The sequence below is a fragment of the Dysidea avara genome, chromosome 9, assembly GCF_963678975.1.
Source record: "Dysidea avara chromosome 9, odDysAvar1.4, whole genome shotgun sequence".
NCBI lineage: Eukaryota > Metazoa > Porifera > Demospongiae > Dictyoceratida > Dysideidae > Dysidea > Dysidea avara.
In genome coordinates, this window is record NC_089280.1 from 275,953 (window position 1) to 292,285 (window position 16,333).

Consider the following 16,333-nt stretch of genomic DNA (forward strand, 5'->3'; position numbering starts at 1 on the left):
AAGCAGGTTGGGATGGTGCCATCTGGTTACAGTGGCTGCAATTGGCCCTAGTTGCTTGAATGTCGTAGGTGATACCCGGCCAAAAGATTGAAGCATCCGCTCTAGAAATCATTGAGGAAGTGCCCTGATGCGCTGCATGAAGAGCAGACAAGCAGCGTTGCCGAAGAGATGGTGGAATAACGATTCTATCTTTGTACAGAATTACACCATCTATACTGTACAGATGCTCCTTAAATTGGTGATAGTCTCTAAGCTGAGATGGTAGCTGGCATCTTTGGTCTGGCATGCCATCTTCAATAATAGAGAGTAAGGAATGCATATCTGTGTCTGAACTTGTGGCAATGCGGACTTGATTCCAATCAACTATTTGAATGTCCTCAAGTTGAGCAGCTGCAGAATGCCTCAAAGCAGCCTCCATGTCATCTGATGGTAGTTGATCATCACAAAGTACACCTGCAAAAAGTTGAAGAGGAATGTTAAGTCCCGGAGACACGAGAGGATCCGAGGTGATGTAGGAGATGTCATCATCTGATAATTCCATCTTGGATGGGATTGGGTCACCAGAGGGATACCTAGAAATAGCATCGGAAGCTCTGTTCTTGACTCCCGGAATGTGTACCATTTTAAAACTACAGCGGAGTGTTTTTTCCTTAAGGTTACGTAGTCGAGGATTGCTTACTTGATCTAAAGATCTACCTCCAAATATCTTCAATAAAGGTTTGTGGTCAACTGCAACCACAAGATTATCACATCCCAAAACAAAGTGCCTTGCCTTGTCGAGGGCATCCGCCACTGCCAGAGCTTCTCCCTCAATTGGTGCATAACGGGATTCTGCAGGGTGAGTGAATCTACTGCCCACTAGGGTGATCTTCCATCCCTGACGACAACAGAAGAGGCCAATTGATGGGCACAAGCAGTGCTTTTGAAAAAGCCAGAAGCCTATGCCATGCCTGGACCAATCTGTAGCAAGGCAAGTTGGTTTGGTTTTGTCAAAGATCTTCACCCCATCAGAAATTTCAGAAACAATCACAGTTTTGGACTCCTCAAATAACTGATTAAGACTACCATCCCAATGAAACGGTGTGGCTGGTTTAAGCAGATTTCTAAATGGGAGCATCCGTTCAGCCATGCTAAAGGCATATGCCACTTGATTGAGTAGGCCGAACCATGATCTAACATCTGTAATGTTTCTAGGTGTAGGAAACTCCACAATAGCTCTAAGATATTTCTTACAAGGGCGAATCGTATCACTTGTTATCTCAAATCCAGCAAATTCCACATTGTCTTGGGCGAACACAAACTTCTCTGGGTTGAGGATGATACCATTTCGTCCACAGATGTCAAGCCATTTGGCTGCTTGAAAGAAACAGTCATGGATAGTGTCTGACCACAAGAGCGTATCGTCCACACATTTAGTCTTCTGGGGGAACAATGCTACAACTTCATCGTAGCGTCTGGAGTAACCATCCCCTGAAGCAATGTATCCTTGAGGTGCAGTACAATATCGGTACCTGCCCCACGGAGTGATAAAGGTGGTATAATGACGATCATCAGGGTGAAGAGGAACACTGTGATAGCCATTCCAAGCATCAAATACGGTTTTCTTCTTTCCGTGGGGAACAGATCTAGCCTGATGAAAAGGAGATTGAGTATGGTGAGTTTCCCGAGTGGCATGACTGTTGAGTGGTTGAAAGTCAATGGTCCTCCTAGGCTTTCCATTCTTTTTGGCACAAATGACCATTCTGTGACACCAAGTTACTGGCTCACCAATGGGGACAGGTTCTAAAACACCCAGCCTGACATCTCTGTCCAATTCTGCTTTAACGTCATCTTGCCAATGAATAGGGACCGGTATTGGTGAATGATAGGCAGTTGGTTTCGCCTTGGGGTCAATCATTAGACGCATAGGTGGTCCCTCCATCGTGGGCAGAGGTTGATGTTCACATGTATTAAAAGTGCTGGAGCCATAATATTCTAATAAGAATTGCTTGAGCTTCACTATGTTTTCTTCGGTGGCAGCACAGGGAAGGGTGGTGGGGAGAGGCGGCGGTTTGGTTCTCCTCGGACAATCACATTTCAGAGAAGCCACTTCCCGAGAGGAACTGGTATGGTCAATACTAAGTACCTGGTGATCCACCCGTGGAGGTATCTCACCTACAATTGGAAATTGAGTTGGTATAATACCCAAGTCCATACAAGCTTCCCGACTAAGAAAGAACTTATCTGTATTGTTGGTGATGTAAACCATCTGTCGAGTCACCCTCTCACTACCTGATCGGTCCCTCCCAGATAGCCTAAAAATCGTAGCACCCAGAATCGGGATGTCACGATTGTCGGCAGAATGCATCCGCATGTTAACTGGGATGAGATCCTCACTGGAAAATCCTGACTTCTCAGCCAGCTTGAGCCCTGCCAAGCAACTCTGGCACCCTGTGTCTGCCATGGCATCAATTAGAATATTGCTTGGTGAGAAGGATAAGTGAAACCCAAAACGTTTGTAGTCATCCTTCTCCACTCTCACTGATAACCTGACAAAAGGCTGGGGCTTTGATGGGCGCCGCAACCATTTGTTTGATGGTTGATCATAAACATGATGATCTAGGGAAACAGATGTCAAATTATGCTGTATTGTTAACTCACATAAGGCGTCAAATATCGCACTCTCATTAGTGGTATCCACTCTGACCTTGACTTTTGCTCTGCAGACACTTTCAAAGTGATGGTCCTTGCCACAATGGCCACAAACTGTGCCATATGCTGGGCATTCTCTACGTCTCAGACGTGCGGGTGCACTTTTTCCATGACCTCTCTTCCCACAATATGAGCATGAATCCTGCTCCCTTGGTGGTCTCTCCGCAGCGTCCCTTTTCTGACGCTTATATGTACTGCCAGCAATGGCATCAGTTGCGTGTGGCAAAAGGAGCTGGGTAGCTGACCTCTTACCAGCTTCCTTAGCTTCTATAAATCTAAGCATTTGTTCAAAGGTCATGTCCTGGTTTTTATCACCCAATAGATCGAGCTGAATCTCAGCATCTTCCATACCCCGGCACAACACGTCCCGCAGTATGGCTTCAGTATAACCTACATGAGTGTCACAATTTGTACATTTTTGTATGAACTTACATACACTGGCCTGCCCTCGAAGTCTAGCTCCAAAAGCACGAATTGGTTCACCTCTGTCTTGTTTCATATTGTGGAGCGCCACTCTGGCCACCATAACGTTCTCCTCCCTGACTGCCAGGGTCTTCACAGCCGCAAGTACCTCTTCTTCTGACTTTCCCGTAAGAGTTCCTCCAGCATTTCGAGTAAGGTCCCTTCGTAGTTGGTCGTCGCAGCATTCAAGTAGTTGGATCACTTTGTCCACACCTGATAGGTTAGTCGCTCTCACATAGTCGCTCCATCTGGACTGAAAATACTGCCATTCTTCCGTCGTTCCAGCAGACGATATACACGGGCGTTTCACCTTTTCAGCTTTCGCCGCAGGAACAACAGGGTGGGGTACAGCATGGACGCTCGCGTGTGTTGTGATAAGGGCAGCAGCCACCACAGGGTCCACATCCGGCGTTTGGTACACGCAACCTTCAATTGGGCACCGGATGGCAGGCATCTCTTCACAATAGCGATGCTCTTTAATTGGATCAGCTGACCTTTCGCCAGGTAGATTGCCAAGCTTTTCGTCCCGGTCTTGAGGAAGCCAGTCGCTAGACAGCCGTCACCCTGAGCGTTGAGTTGTGCTTGTCATAGAGAATAAGGAGCGCCCCCATTTGATCGCATACACAGTTTAAATAATTTATTGTCAACTGGACACGAAATCAATGACAAGCACAACTAACACAATGATACATCTCAGTCTATTTATATGTCAATGTTCCGGTTATCATCCGTATTCTCTAGAAGTGGCTTATGTACTCGTACACTCGATTAGTGGGAGTGGCTCCACGTAAGCTTGCAGACAGCAACAGACATGAATTTGTGCCCAGCCACTGATAAATGGGTAAGGCTCTACATATGCCTACAGACAGCAAACAATCCTGATAAGTGGGTGTGGCCCACAAAATAAATTGGGCTGTAGCAGGATTCGGATAAAGTGGATCAGATCCTGACCCATGAAAGCTACTATGCTAGACTGATGCTGAATCCATAACATATCAGCACAAAAAGGATTGTACACTATAGCATGCACACTTCGTCCCTACATCACTAATTCGCATGCGCCGCCAATATTTCTATGAGAGAATTTTGCCAAATTAATATTTCGCCAACTGCAATTTATAACAAATCACCAAATATTAGTTTCACACTATTTGTTGTTATACGTTATGTGCAGGTATAGATCACCTCTCTTGTTTTGCTGCTATTTAGTAATTCCCTTGTGTCACTACTTTTTTTAGGTGTGCAAAATTTTTTAGGTGTGCAAATCGCCACAGTTGTTTGTCTGTAGTTTTGACATGAATGTAGCTCAACTTTTTGATTATCCTTGTGCCTTCGTCACCGTATAAAGAACAAACAAAAGCACATATTGATTTGCTACAACAACACTCAAGTTGCCAGATGATGGGTGTTTAATTTTGCTAAAATTCTGCATCAATATGTGCTTTGCATTCCAAGATACTATGAGCTTAAAAGTTCAGTTTTTAAAAGGTGTGCACAAAAAGGTGCTGTTTACAATAAAACAAGTTGATGTTATGCTACTTCTACAAACCAGGCGCCCTTGCAGTTAATACTATCCCAAATAGGCAATTAATCTACCATGTATATAATTTAGTTTATATTCATTCTATTGCTATTATTGATTCAGCTAGATATGTAAATACTGTAATTTAGCATATTTTGTAATTCATGAATTATTTTGTGATTTGGTAATTACGTTGCTATGCACTGCTAAGGGAGTGTAACTTAACAAACCACTTTAAACCACAAACTACACACACAAGTATCTTCTATAGTGTGTCTATCGTGTTTTCTCACACAAATTGTATAGGAAAAGCCTCGAGGCTGCCCTTTATTTTCATTTTAACTTAAAGGATACGCTAGCATAAGAGGCCTTCAACATTGTTTAAAGTTGTTAAACATCTATAAAACCGAAAGGGAAGACCGTTCATAAAGTATATGAAGAGTCGCCATACCCATATTTCAGACAGCCAAGATGAAACCAAAGTTTATGTGTGTGGAAGTTTAATACTGACTTATAGCTTTCAATTCTGACATCCTGGCCATTTTTGACAATTTTGCTCACATGGGAGGTTAAGAGAGGTGTTCACAGTATACCTACCATATATCAACTATTATATTCCTTCCATCCTTTAGGAACAAGAAGTTGACTTGCCAACGTTACTTACTTAGATAAGGAATTGAAGAGTGTTGGATTGAAGTAACTGTGTTACTATTAATAGATTAAGTGTTATATTAATACCTTATTCAGCCATTTGGTCCAAGGAGACGTTTAGTATAAGCAATACAACAAATCACTGGTAAGGCTACCTCCTCGCCACTGGATAAACCAGTTGTGACAAGTCCAGGGGTTGTCAATGACAACAATAAACAAAATGATGAGGGAGATCAAACAGTATGTCTGTCAGTGTTATAATGCCACACTCTATGGTGTGCAATATGACTACTCTAAAATTTCCCGTAAGATATGGTACTTGAGAATTTCATACATTTCTTGTGGGGGAACGCTCTTAAGTACAAGGTGTCATGTGGCATCTTCCCAAGTTGTTATAGGAAACAAACAAAACAGGTTACCTTCAGAATTGTTACCAACAAGATGAACTTGTAGCAAGTCTTAAACCTGTTTTCTCAGATATCAACTCAACATGAATAGACTATAGCATGTACCATGTGTGTTGATCCATCATGTTGTGTCTGTCTGTATGTGTGTATAAGTCTATGAGTTGATGTGTGTTAGTCTGTCAATGTGTCAGTCCAGTGTCCGTTTGGTAACAGGTACAGTTACAGAAGATGCTTGATAAAGAATGTCATATCAGGAGCACCACAGAGCAGTTTACCCTCCAGCTACAGTTATCAAGACAGGAGGCTAATGAGTATGCTACTGCCGTGCAAAAAGCTATCTCTTATCAGGTTATCCATCTGACAGCAGCAAGGTATGTCCTAGATCATGTGATCATCACTGTGCTCATGTGATCCCTACAGGAAGTTGTTCACTAAGATGTCCACCTCATTAACTGTTCTCAACACCATAGCAACCGATATGAAGGTGGGTGCTATAGAGCGGTTCTAATAATTCTTGCACAACAACAGTTTTAAAATTGATGTATCAATCAATATCAACTTCTGTTTATCAGTACTTATCATATGGATTGTAAGGCATCTTTGTAAAAAAATAGTTGAAATTCTTTTTTGTATTTAGTTGTATGGTTACTAAGTGGTTATGATGTGACTCTGTGATTCAGTTAGTAGTCACTAGGAGTTCAGCCATCAATGAGAGGTGTCCACTGAACATCATCTAGCACATATCAAGTGTTATATTCCTTCCATCCTTTAGGAACAAGAAGTTTACCTGCCAACATCACTTAGTTTGGATAAAGAGGATTTGAAGTGTGTTGGAGTGAAGTACAGTGGAACCTCAGTTATCCGGATGCTCAGTTAACCGAACTACGGAAATGACTGCTCCATTAGAGTAGTGACTGTTCTGTTAGGGTAGTCGATAATTCTTAAAAAGATCTTCATGCTATTTTAAGGTTATTTATACACAGTTTCAGAGATACGGACTTTTCAGACTTATGGACCACCCCTGGTCCCAACGGGTTCGGATAACAGGTTCCATTGTAATTATGTTACTATTAATAGATGGAGTGTTGTATTGATACCTTTATAGGCCATTTGGTCCAAGGAGACGTCTAGTACAAGCAGTACAACAAGTCACTGGTAAGGCTCCCTCCTCATTACTTGATAAACAGGATAAACCAGTTTTGATAAGTCCTGGGGTTCACTTATCAATGACAGAAAAAAACAGGGAGATCAAACGATTTGTTTGTGTATAACAACTTGAGAAGATGGAAAAAATTGTAACACCTTCTATACTCCATCTTATTCACCTACTCATGGAAGTTCACAAATCTTTGTTTCGTGTCTGTAGCGAGTGTCGTGTGTTTGTTGAGGAACTAAACAAGTTTGATCTTCATACCTTCACAATCATTACTAACAAGATGAACTGGTAGCAAAAATATACTTGTCTTTTAACCTGTTTTCTCAGGTAGCAACTCAACATCAATGAGCCATTTATGTTTGTATGTGTGTTGGTCCATCATGTGTTTGTATGTTTGTGTGTTGTTGGTCCATCATGTGTTTGTCCATCATGTGTATGTATGTCTGTCAGTTTGTCAGTCCTTACAACTCTGTTATGTGTGTAATTGTGTTAGTCTGTTATCCGTGTACATTAGTCTGTCAGTGTGTCAGTCCAGTGTCCTGCCGGTTACAGGTGCAGTTACAGAAAATGCTTGATAAAGAACGTCAGATCAGGAGCACCACGGAGCAGTTTGTCCTCCAGCTACAGTTATCAACACAAGAGGCTAATGAGTAGGCTACTGCCATGCAACAAGCTATCTCTGATCAGGTGATCCATCTGACAGCAGCAAGGTATTTGGTCCAAGGAGACGTTTAGTATAAGTAACACAACAAATCACTGGTAAGGCTACCTCCTCGCCACTGGATAAACAGGATAAACCAGTTGTGACAAGTCCAGGAGTTGTCAATGACAAAATTATCAGGGAGATCAAACAGTTCGTCTGTCAGTGTTATAATGCCACACTCTATGGTGTACAATATGACTACTCTAAAATTTCCCGTAAGATATGGTACTTGAGAATTTCAAACATTTCTTGTGGGGGAACGCTCTTAAGTACAAGGTGTCATGTGGCATCTTCCCAAGTTGTTATAGGAAACAAACAAAACAGGTTACCTTCAGAATTGTTACCAACAAGATGAACTTGTAGCAAGTCTTAAACCTGTTTTCTCAGATATCAACTCAACAGGAATAGACTATAGCATGTACCATGTGTGTTGATCCATCATGTTGTGTCTGTCTGTATGTGTGTATAAGTCTATGAGTTGATGTGTGTTAGTCTGTCAATGTGTCAGTCCGGTGTCCGGTTGGCTACAGGTACAGTTACAGAAGATGCTTGATAAAGAATGTCATATCAGGAGCACCACGGAGTAGTTTGCCCTCCAGCTACAGTTATCAAGACAAGAGGCTAATGAGTATGCTACTGCCGTGCAAAAAGCTATCTCTGATCAGGTTATCCATCTGACAGCAGCAAGGTATGTCCTAGATCATGTGATCATCACTGAGCTCATGTGATCCCTACAGGAAAGTGTTCACAAAGATATCCACCTCATTAACTGTACTCAACACCATAGCAACCAATATGAAGGTGGGTGCTATAGAGCGGTTCTAATAATTCTTGCACAACAACAGTTTTAAAATTGATGTACGTATCAATATCTAACTTCTGTTTATCATTATCAACAACTATTATACAGTACAATAGTAACTGTATAGTAGGGACCACAAAGGAGTAGTTGTGGCCCACGAAATAACATCACCAAAAAACCAGCCTCAATTTTCCCAGACGATCATAAGGCAGTATTGGTTAGGTAAAACTACAGTAAGCCCAAACAAGCTTTCAGATCAACCCGAAACACTTTCAACAAGTTGATAAGGAATTTTTTTTTTAAATTATTCAATTATCATTATCAACAACTATTATAACCTTTATAACAACAGTTACCATTACGTCAGAGTTGTATTGTGTGGCAATGATATAGTCTCCATTGTAAACCAGAGTGGTAGTTTATACACGACGTTTCATTTCTTCTACAAACACTGAATATCATTTAGAATATCATTTAGATGTATAAGTGGCAATTACAAGAAATGATATTTGATATCTGCTCATTACCTGTAGCACAAGTTAGTGCTGAGCAATAGTAAAAATTTTACTATCACGATAGTTACTCATTAAATATCGTGGTAGTGATATCCCTACTATTGCGATAACGATAGTGATTTACTATCGCGATATATCGCACTATCGATACAATTGGTCAGCCCTAGCACAAATACAGAAATATAGAGGCACATTTCAAATCTTTTTTACAATAATATTTGCTCCACACATAACCACATTACATCAACACTTATAGGATGATACAAGAGTATCTCACTAGCTAGTGGAGCAGTGTTCAGCTTATGATGAAGTTCCACACATTACTATGTAGTGAGATGGGAGCTTTTATCATTAGCCTCTTTCTTCGAAGCATTCAATAAATTATGACTTTTTAGTAATACACAAGTATCTCTCACCCATTGTGTACAATGCTTAATCCAATAATACTCTCAATAGCAGCTTGACATATTATATTGAAATACGTCAAGCGATTAGCCAATAGAATTAGTATTACCAAGAGTTCATAATATATATACTAAGGATAGTATCCTACTCTCATATACCCTTGTAGAAAGGCGTATCGTGAAGTTATGACGTAACACTTCTGAGTTCGCCCGTTTTTCTTTGTATAATTAATGATGTCATTAGTTGAACATGGTATTGATTGAACGCATGCCTACCAACGTCGCTAGCAACCAAATTAACTCCAGCTCTAAGTGTTTCTCACCCAACTACAATCGTTCCTTCATGGGTTAAGATCGCTTCGTAGGCGTTTCTTACTAGGCCATTCGCGAATACGGCTATCCTGAGCATCGCAAGTGCGAAACGGTGCTAACGATTCTTGCACTTTTACGGCTTCATGTACGTCACAAACCACAACATCTTGTCGTTACGTCATAACTTCACAATACGCCTTTCTACAGGAGTATATGAGAGTAGGATACTCTCCTTAGTATATATATATATGTGACCGGATTAGCGAAAAGGTACCTTTTCCACACATTTGACATACCAACAAACAAAATGATGTAACACAGGGAGACAGGGAGATAAAGACAAAAATAATGAATTCTCAATGCGGAATGGCTGTAAAAGTTGCCTGAGGCCAAATCTGCAGTGGCACTATATCAAGACATAAATGTCATCAGGAGTACTATTGATGTGCAAAGTTTCACGTTGTTGGAGGTTTCGAAGATGGTTATTTTTGTGGCTGGGGGAGGTTTCGAAGATGGTTATTTTTTGAGTGTTCTATTAGGATTTTGGCTAAAAACATAGGCAATCTCTATTATGAACCATTACCATGGTTCATGATATAGAGTGGCGTAGTACAAAAAAAAGGCCATTTCGTGCACTTTGTGACACAATCGTGAAACTTTGCACATCAATAGTACTCCTGATGATATTTATGTCTTGATATAGTGCCACTGCAGATTTGGCCTCAGGCAACTTTTACAGCCATTCCGCATTGAGAATTCATTATTTTTGTCTTTATCTCCCTGAGGCATTATATTATACTGTTAAAACATGGCTGCGAATTGAAGGTGTTGATCTAAGACACAATAATTATGAATTTTATTTGAAATGAATAGCTTATTCTGTGGTGTGGCTAATAGTGATGGGTGTGGCTTTTACATTAGCATAGGAACAGGTATAACAGCATATGCAGGTAGCTACACCTCAAAACATTTAGTTGATGAGTAGTAATACACCCTGTATTGCATGGAATTTTTATAACATCTAATTAAGTACTTAACGACAGCTGGAAAACCACAAAATAAATTTTTGGTCTGGGCACCCCTTCTGAAATTAGTTAATATTTTCCAAGGAAGCCTCAGAAAAAAATTGGAATTTTTATCCGCTTTGTAAACATTATCTCAAAAATTGATGCTAAGCTACCCTACTACTACAAGGGAATCAAATGTATTAATTCAATCCAATCTATTCAGATTAACGTATTCATGGGAATTTCAACCACAGTATAATTAAGTTCATATCAAAGCTGTAATGTTGTCATGAACCACTGTGGACTTAGTGATCATACGTATGAGAAGCCATAACATGCTATACACTGCCTTTAGTTGGAATATCAAGGTTGGATAGTGCAAAGTGCTCACAATTGTAAGGTGTTTGTAACTCTGATGATATTATGTGCATGATGACTGACTTGATATACTTAGTACTGTGTAATACCATGTAACTGCATGGTTAATTATTTATCATGTTAGGACTTAAAGGATGAACTATGGTCTGGTTTTTTGTAAATCCATAAAATTTATGGATTTATAAATAAAAAGTACACAAACTAGCATAAAAATAATTTAAAAAAATTAAAATATGGAAATACAGATCGCTGAAAAACAAGAGTCAAACAAACCAGCATGTTAAACACACACAGATCTCTATTCGGACTCAATGGATTTGGTACATAGCATATACCACATCTGATGATGATATGTAGGAAAAGCTTGAAGAGTACAGGTAGCTACACAGCCCCATGTTGTTAGCTGCTTGTTAAGTATTGGACATACAATTTGCAGAAGCATTCTCAGTACAATGAAACAGGTCACTGTATAATGAGGTCACCTGTCTAAACTGGCCATTGTACAAAAATCCCCAAATGTGTCATTTGTGCACAAAGTGACCAGTCTAACGCAGCCACCTACTTAATAAGGCCAGGCCCTAAGGTGACTGGAAATAGATAGTAACTACATAGCTATGTGCTGTCGAAAATATTGTTTTCCCTTTGTCTCTATCACATCCATTGAGTCCGAATAGAGATTTCTGTGTGTTTAACATGCTGGTTTGTTTGACTCTTGTTTCTCTTGCTTTTTCAGTGATCTCTATTCCCATATTTTAATTTTTGAAAATTATTTTATGCTATAAATTATTCTATTAGAACCATTGGAACCACTGAAACCATTAGAACTACTAGTACCACAGGAGCACTGGAACCATTAGAACCATTGGAACCATTAGAACCACTGGAACCATTAGAACTATTAGAACCACTAGAACTACTAGAACCATTAGAACCACCAGGACCATTAGAACCACTGGAACCATTAGTACCATTAGAACTACTGGAACCATAGGAACTACTGGAACCATTAGAGCCACTGGAACCATTAGAACCACTGGAACCTGGAACCATTAGGACCATTAAAACCACTAGAACCATTATATTACCACTGGAACCATTAGAACCACTAGAACCATTAGAAGCACTGGAACCATTAGAACCACCGGGACCATTAGAACCACTGGAACCACTAGAACCATTAGAACCACCAGAACCATTAGAACCACTGGAACCATTAGAACCACCAGGACCATTAGAACCACTGGAACTACTATATACAACCATTATAACCACCGGAACCATTAGAAGCATTAGAACCATTGGAACCATTAGAACCACTGGAACCACAGGAACTACTGGAACCATTAGAACCACTGGAACCATTAGAACCACTGGAACCATTAGAACCACTGGAACCTGGAACCATGCATTATAGGACCATTAGAACCACTAGAACCATTAGAACCACTGGAACCATTAGAACCACTTTAGAAACACTGGACCATTAGAACCACCGGGACCATTAGAACTATTATAACCACTGGAACCACTAGGACCATTAGAACCACCAGGACCATTAGAACCACTAGAACCACAGGAACCATTAGAAGCATTAGAACCACTGGAACCACTAGAATGACTAGAACCATTAAAACCACTAGAACCATTAGAACCACCGGAACCATTAAAACCACCAGGACCATTAGAACCACTGGAACCACTAGAACCACTGGAACCATTAGAATCACACAGGACCATTAGAACCACTGGAACCATTAGAACCACCAGAATTATTAGAAGCATTAGAACCACTGGAACAATTAGAACCACTGGAACAATTAGAACCACTGGAACAATTAGAACCACTGGAACCATTAGAACCACTGGAACCATTAGAACCATTAGAACCATTGGAACCATTAGAACCATTGGAACCAATAGAACCACTGGAACCATTAGAACCACTAGAACCATTAGAACCACCGGGACCATTAGAACCACTGGAACCACTAGAACCATTAAAACCACCGGAACCATTAGAACCACTGGAACCATTAGAACCACTGGAACCACTAGAACCATTAGAACCACTGGAACCATTAGAACCACCGGAACCATTAGAACCACTGGAACCATTAGAACCACCGGGACCATTAGAACCACTGGAACCACTAGAACCATTAGAACCACTGGAACCACTAGAACCATTAGAACCACCGGAACCATTAGAACCACTGGAACCATTAGAACCACCGGGACCATTAGAACCACTGGAACCACTAGAACCATTAGAACCACTGGAACCATTAGAAGCATTAGAAGCATTAGAACCACTGGAACCATTAGAACCACTGGAACCATTAGAACCACTTGAACCACTGGAACCATTAGAACCACTAGAACTATTAGAACCACTGGAACCATTAGAACCACCGGGACCATTAGAACCACTGGAACCACTAGAACCATTAGAACCACCGGAACCATTAGAACCACCGGAACCATTAGAACCACCGGGACTATTAGAACCACTGGAACCACTAGAACCATTAGAACCACTGGAACCATTAGAACCACCGGGACCATTAGAACCACTGGAACCACTAGAACCATTAGAACCTCCGGAACCATTAGAACCACTGGAACCATTAGAACCACCGGGACCATTAGAACCACTGGAACCACTAGAACCATTAGAACCACTGGAACCATTAGAAGCATTAGAACCACTGGAACAATTAGAACCACTGGAACCATTAGAACCACTGGAACCATTAGAACCACTGGAACCATTAGAACCACTGGAACCATTAGAACCACTGGAACCACTGGAACCACTAGAACCATTAGAACCACTGGAACCATTAGAACCACCGGGACCATTAGAACCACTGGAACCACTAGAACCATTAGAACCACTAGAACCATTAGAACCACTGGAACCATTAGAACCACTGGAACTACTGGAACCGTTGGAGCCATTAGGAAGAACACTAAATGTGAATTAAATGTATTTGAAATAATTTCCCCATATTTCGTGACTTTTATATCAAGAAGTACCCAGAACCCATATACGAGTAGTGAAGTGTTCCCACAAAGTTATTCCATCATTAGAAAGGATCGATGTTGTGGAGGTGGAGGAGTGTTTCTGGCAATATCTCAAAGTATTCCTTTCCTTAATGTGTCAATGACTACTAACGCAGAAATGATCTGGGCAAAAGTTTCCCCAGTACATGGAGAACCCATAAGTATCTGCTCATTTTATAGACCACCTGACAATAATGTTAATCCTATGGAAGATCTCAAAACAGCCCTAAGTATGGTAACCAATGTTAACAATCTAATCCTAGCTGGAGATTTCAACCTACCAAGCATAATATGGAAAGACGGCATTGGACAAATTGGAGCAAACCCAGTGTATGGTAGAGAAGTAAATAGTATGTTCCTAGATATAGTAAATGAATTTGGACTTGAACAGCAAGTCTACGAATGTACTAGAGAAAATCACACATTAGATCTTGTGTTTGTATCCCAACCTAATATAATAAATAAAATAGATACAATTCCAGGTATGTCAGATCATGATGCTGTGAGCTTTGAAGTGCTCACTAGTTTAGAAAAGCACAAAATACAAAGAAGAAAAATATTCCAATTTCACAAAGCTGACAAAGATGGAATTATATCAGAAATGCATGAATTTTGTGAAAAATTCTTTGAACACGATCCATACCGTCGAACTATCCAAGATAATTGGCATCTCTTTAAAACTAATATTATTGATATCATCGAGAAATTTGTACCCACTAAAGTAATTAAGCCTCATAAAGATGTTCCTTGGCTAAATCAGTTTATCAAGCAAAAAATGAGACTCCGAAACAAATTATATGTTCATGCTAAACGCACACAAGTAGGATCAGATTGGTCTGCATATAGGCATATGAGAAACGAGGTTAATAACTTAATGAAAGATGCCTATCATAATTATTGTACACATCTATTTGATGATTCTCATACTAATAATCGTAAAAGATTTTGGACACTGATTAAACATCAGTGGAAAGACTTCTCCAGCATAACATCCTTAGAAGTTGATGGGCAATGCATTACCTCTCCACAAGAGAAAGCTGAAACATTGAACAACCAATTTTTTACTTTCTTTACAGATGAAAATACTTCATTCTCAAACTTAGAAACCACTTTTCCACTAATTGAAAGTCTTAGTTTTTCTACTGAAGGAATTGAAAACATTTTAAACAATCTGTCTACTAATAAATCTCCTGGACCTGACTGTATCCCTAACTTTGTACTAAAACTCTGTAGCTCAATCATTGCTCCAGTACTACAGGTAATTTTCACTCAAAGCCTTAAAAATCAGACACTTCCTACAGACTGGCTATCTGCTAACATTGTACCGATCCACAAGAAAGGTAACAGAAACCTGGCATCCAACTATAGGCCTATTTCTCTTACATCTACATGTTGTAAAGTAATGGAGCATATTGTATTTCATTTCATAATGGAACATCTCAACAACAATAACATCATTAATAAGCATCAACACGGTTTCAAGCCTTCTCATTCCTGTCAAAGCCAGCTACTGCTACTAACCGATGATATTCTTAAAGCTATGGACGAAAAGAAGCAAGTAGATCTGATCTTTTTAGATTTTTGCAAAGCCTTTGATAAAGTGCCACATAGACGGCTATTAAACAAACTAAAGCACTATGGAATTACTGGTAACCTTGTTAAATGGATAGAGCAATGGCTGACTAAAAGAAACCAACAAGTAACTCTAGAAAATCATGTGTCAAGTAAACTACCCGTAAAGTCTGGAGTTCCACAAGGAACCGTATTGGGACCTCTCATGTTTTTGCTGTACATTAATGACATTGATGAAAATATTTCTTCAACTGTTCGGCTATTTGCTGATGATTGCGTTATGTATAGGATAATTGATTCCTTAGAAGATTCACTGTGCCTTCAAAGAGACCTCAATATCATTCTTAACTGGACTAAAAAGTGGCAGATGCAATTGAACATTGACAAATGTGTAGTATTAAGGTGTACAAGATCAACATCTCCCATTAATTATGACTATAATTTAAATGACGAAACTCTTCAATTAACAGAACAACATCAATACCTGGGACTTATTTTTCATGAAAGCATGCAATGGTCGCATCATATTCAAGCTATGTGCATTAAAGCAAACAGATCCTTAAATTTTCTTCGGCGCAACTTAAGTAAATGTAGTAGTAATGTCAAGCAAAATGCCTACATTACCATCATAAGACCATTGTTAGAGTATGCAGCTTGTGTCTGGGACCCTTATCATGAATACTTA

The 16,333-nt window shown here is 40.0% G+C and overlaps 1 protein-coding gene across 1 annotated transcript in view; it reads left to right on the forward strand.

The window, feature by feature from the left end:
* Positions 1-6,156: 6,156 nt before the first annotated feature.
* The window catches only part of LOC136265768 (ankyrin repeat and SAM domain-containing protein 3-like), a 76,708-nt gene continuing 66,531 nt past the window's right edge, over positions 6,157-16,333 (forward strand). The window contains exon 1 of the mRNA XM_066060691.1: positions 6,157-6,217. Coding sequence (XP_065916763.1) covers positions 6,170-6,217 — 48 coding nt within the window. The 5' untranslated portion in view covers positions 6,157-6,169. The remainder of the gene's footprint in view (positions 6,218-16,333) is intronic.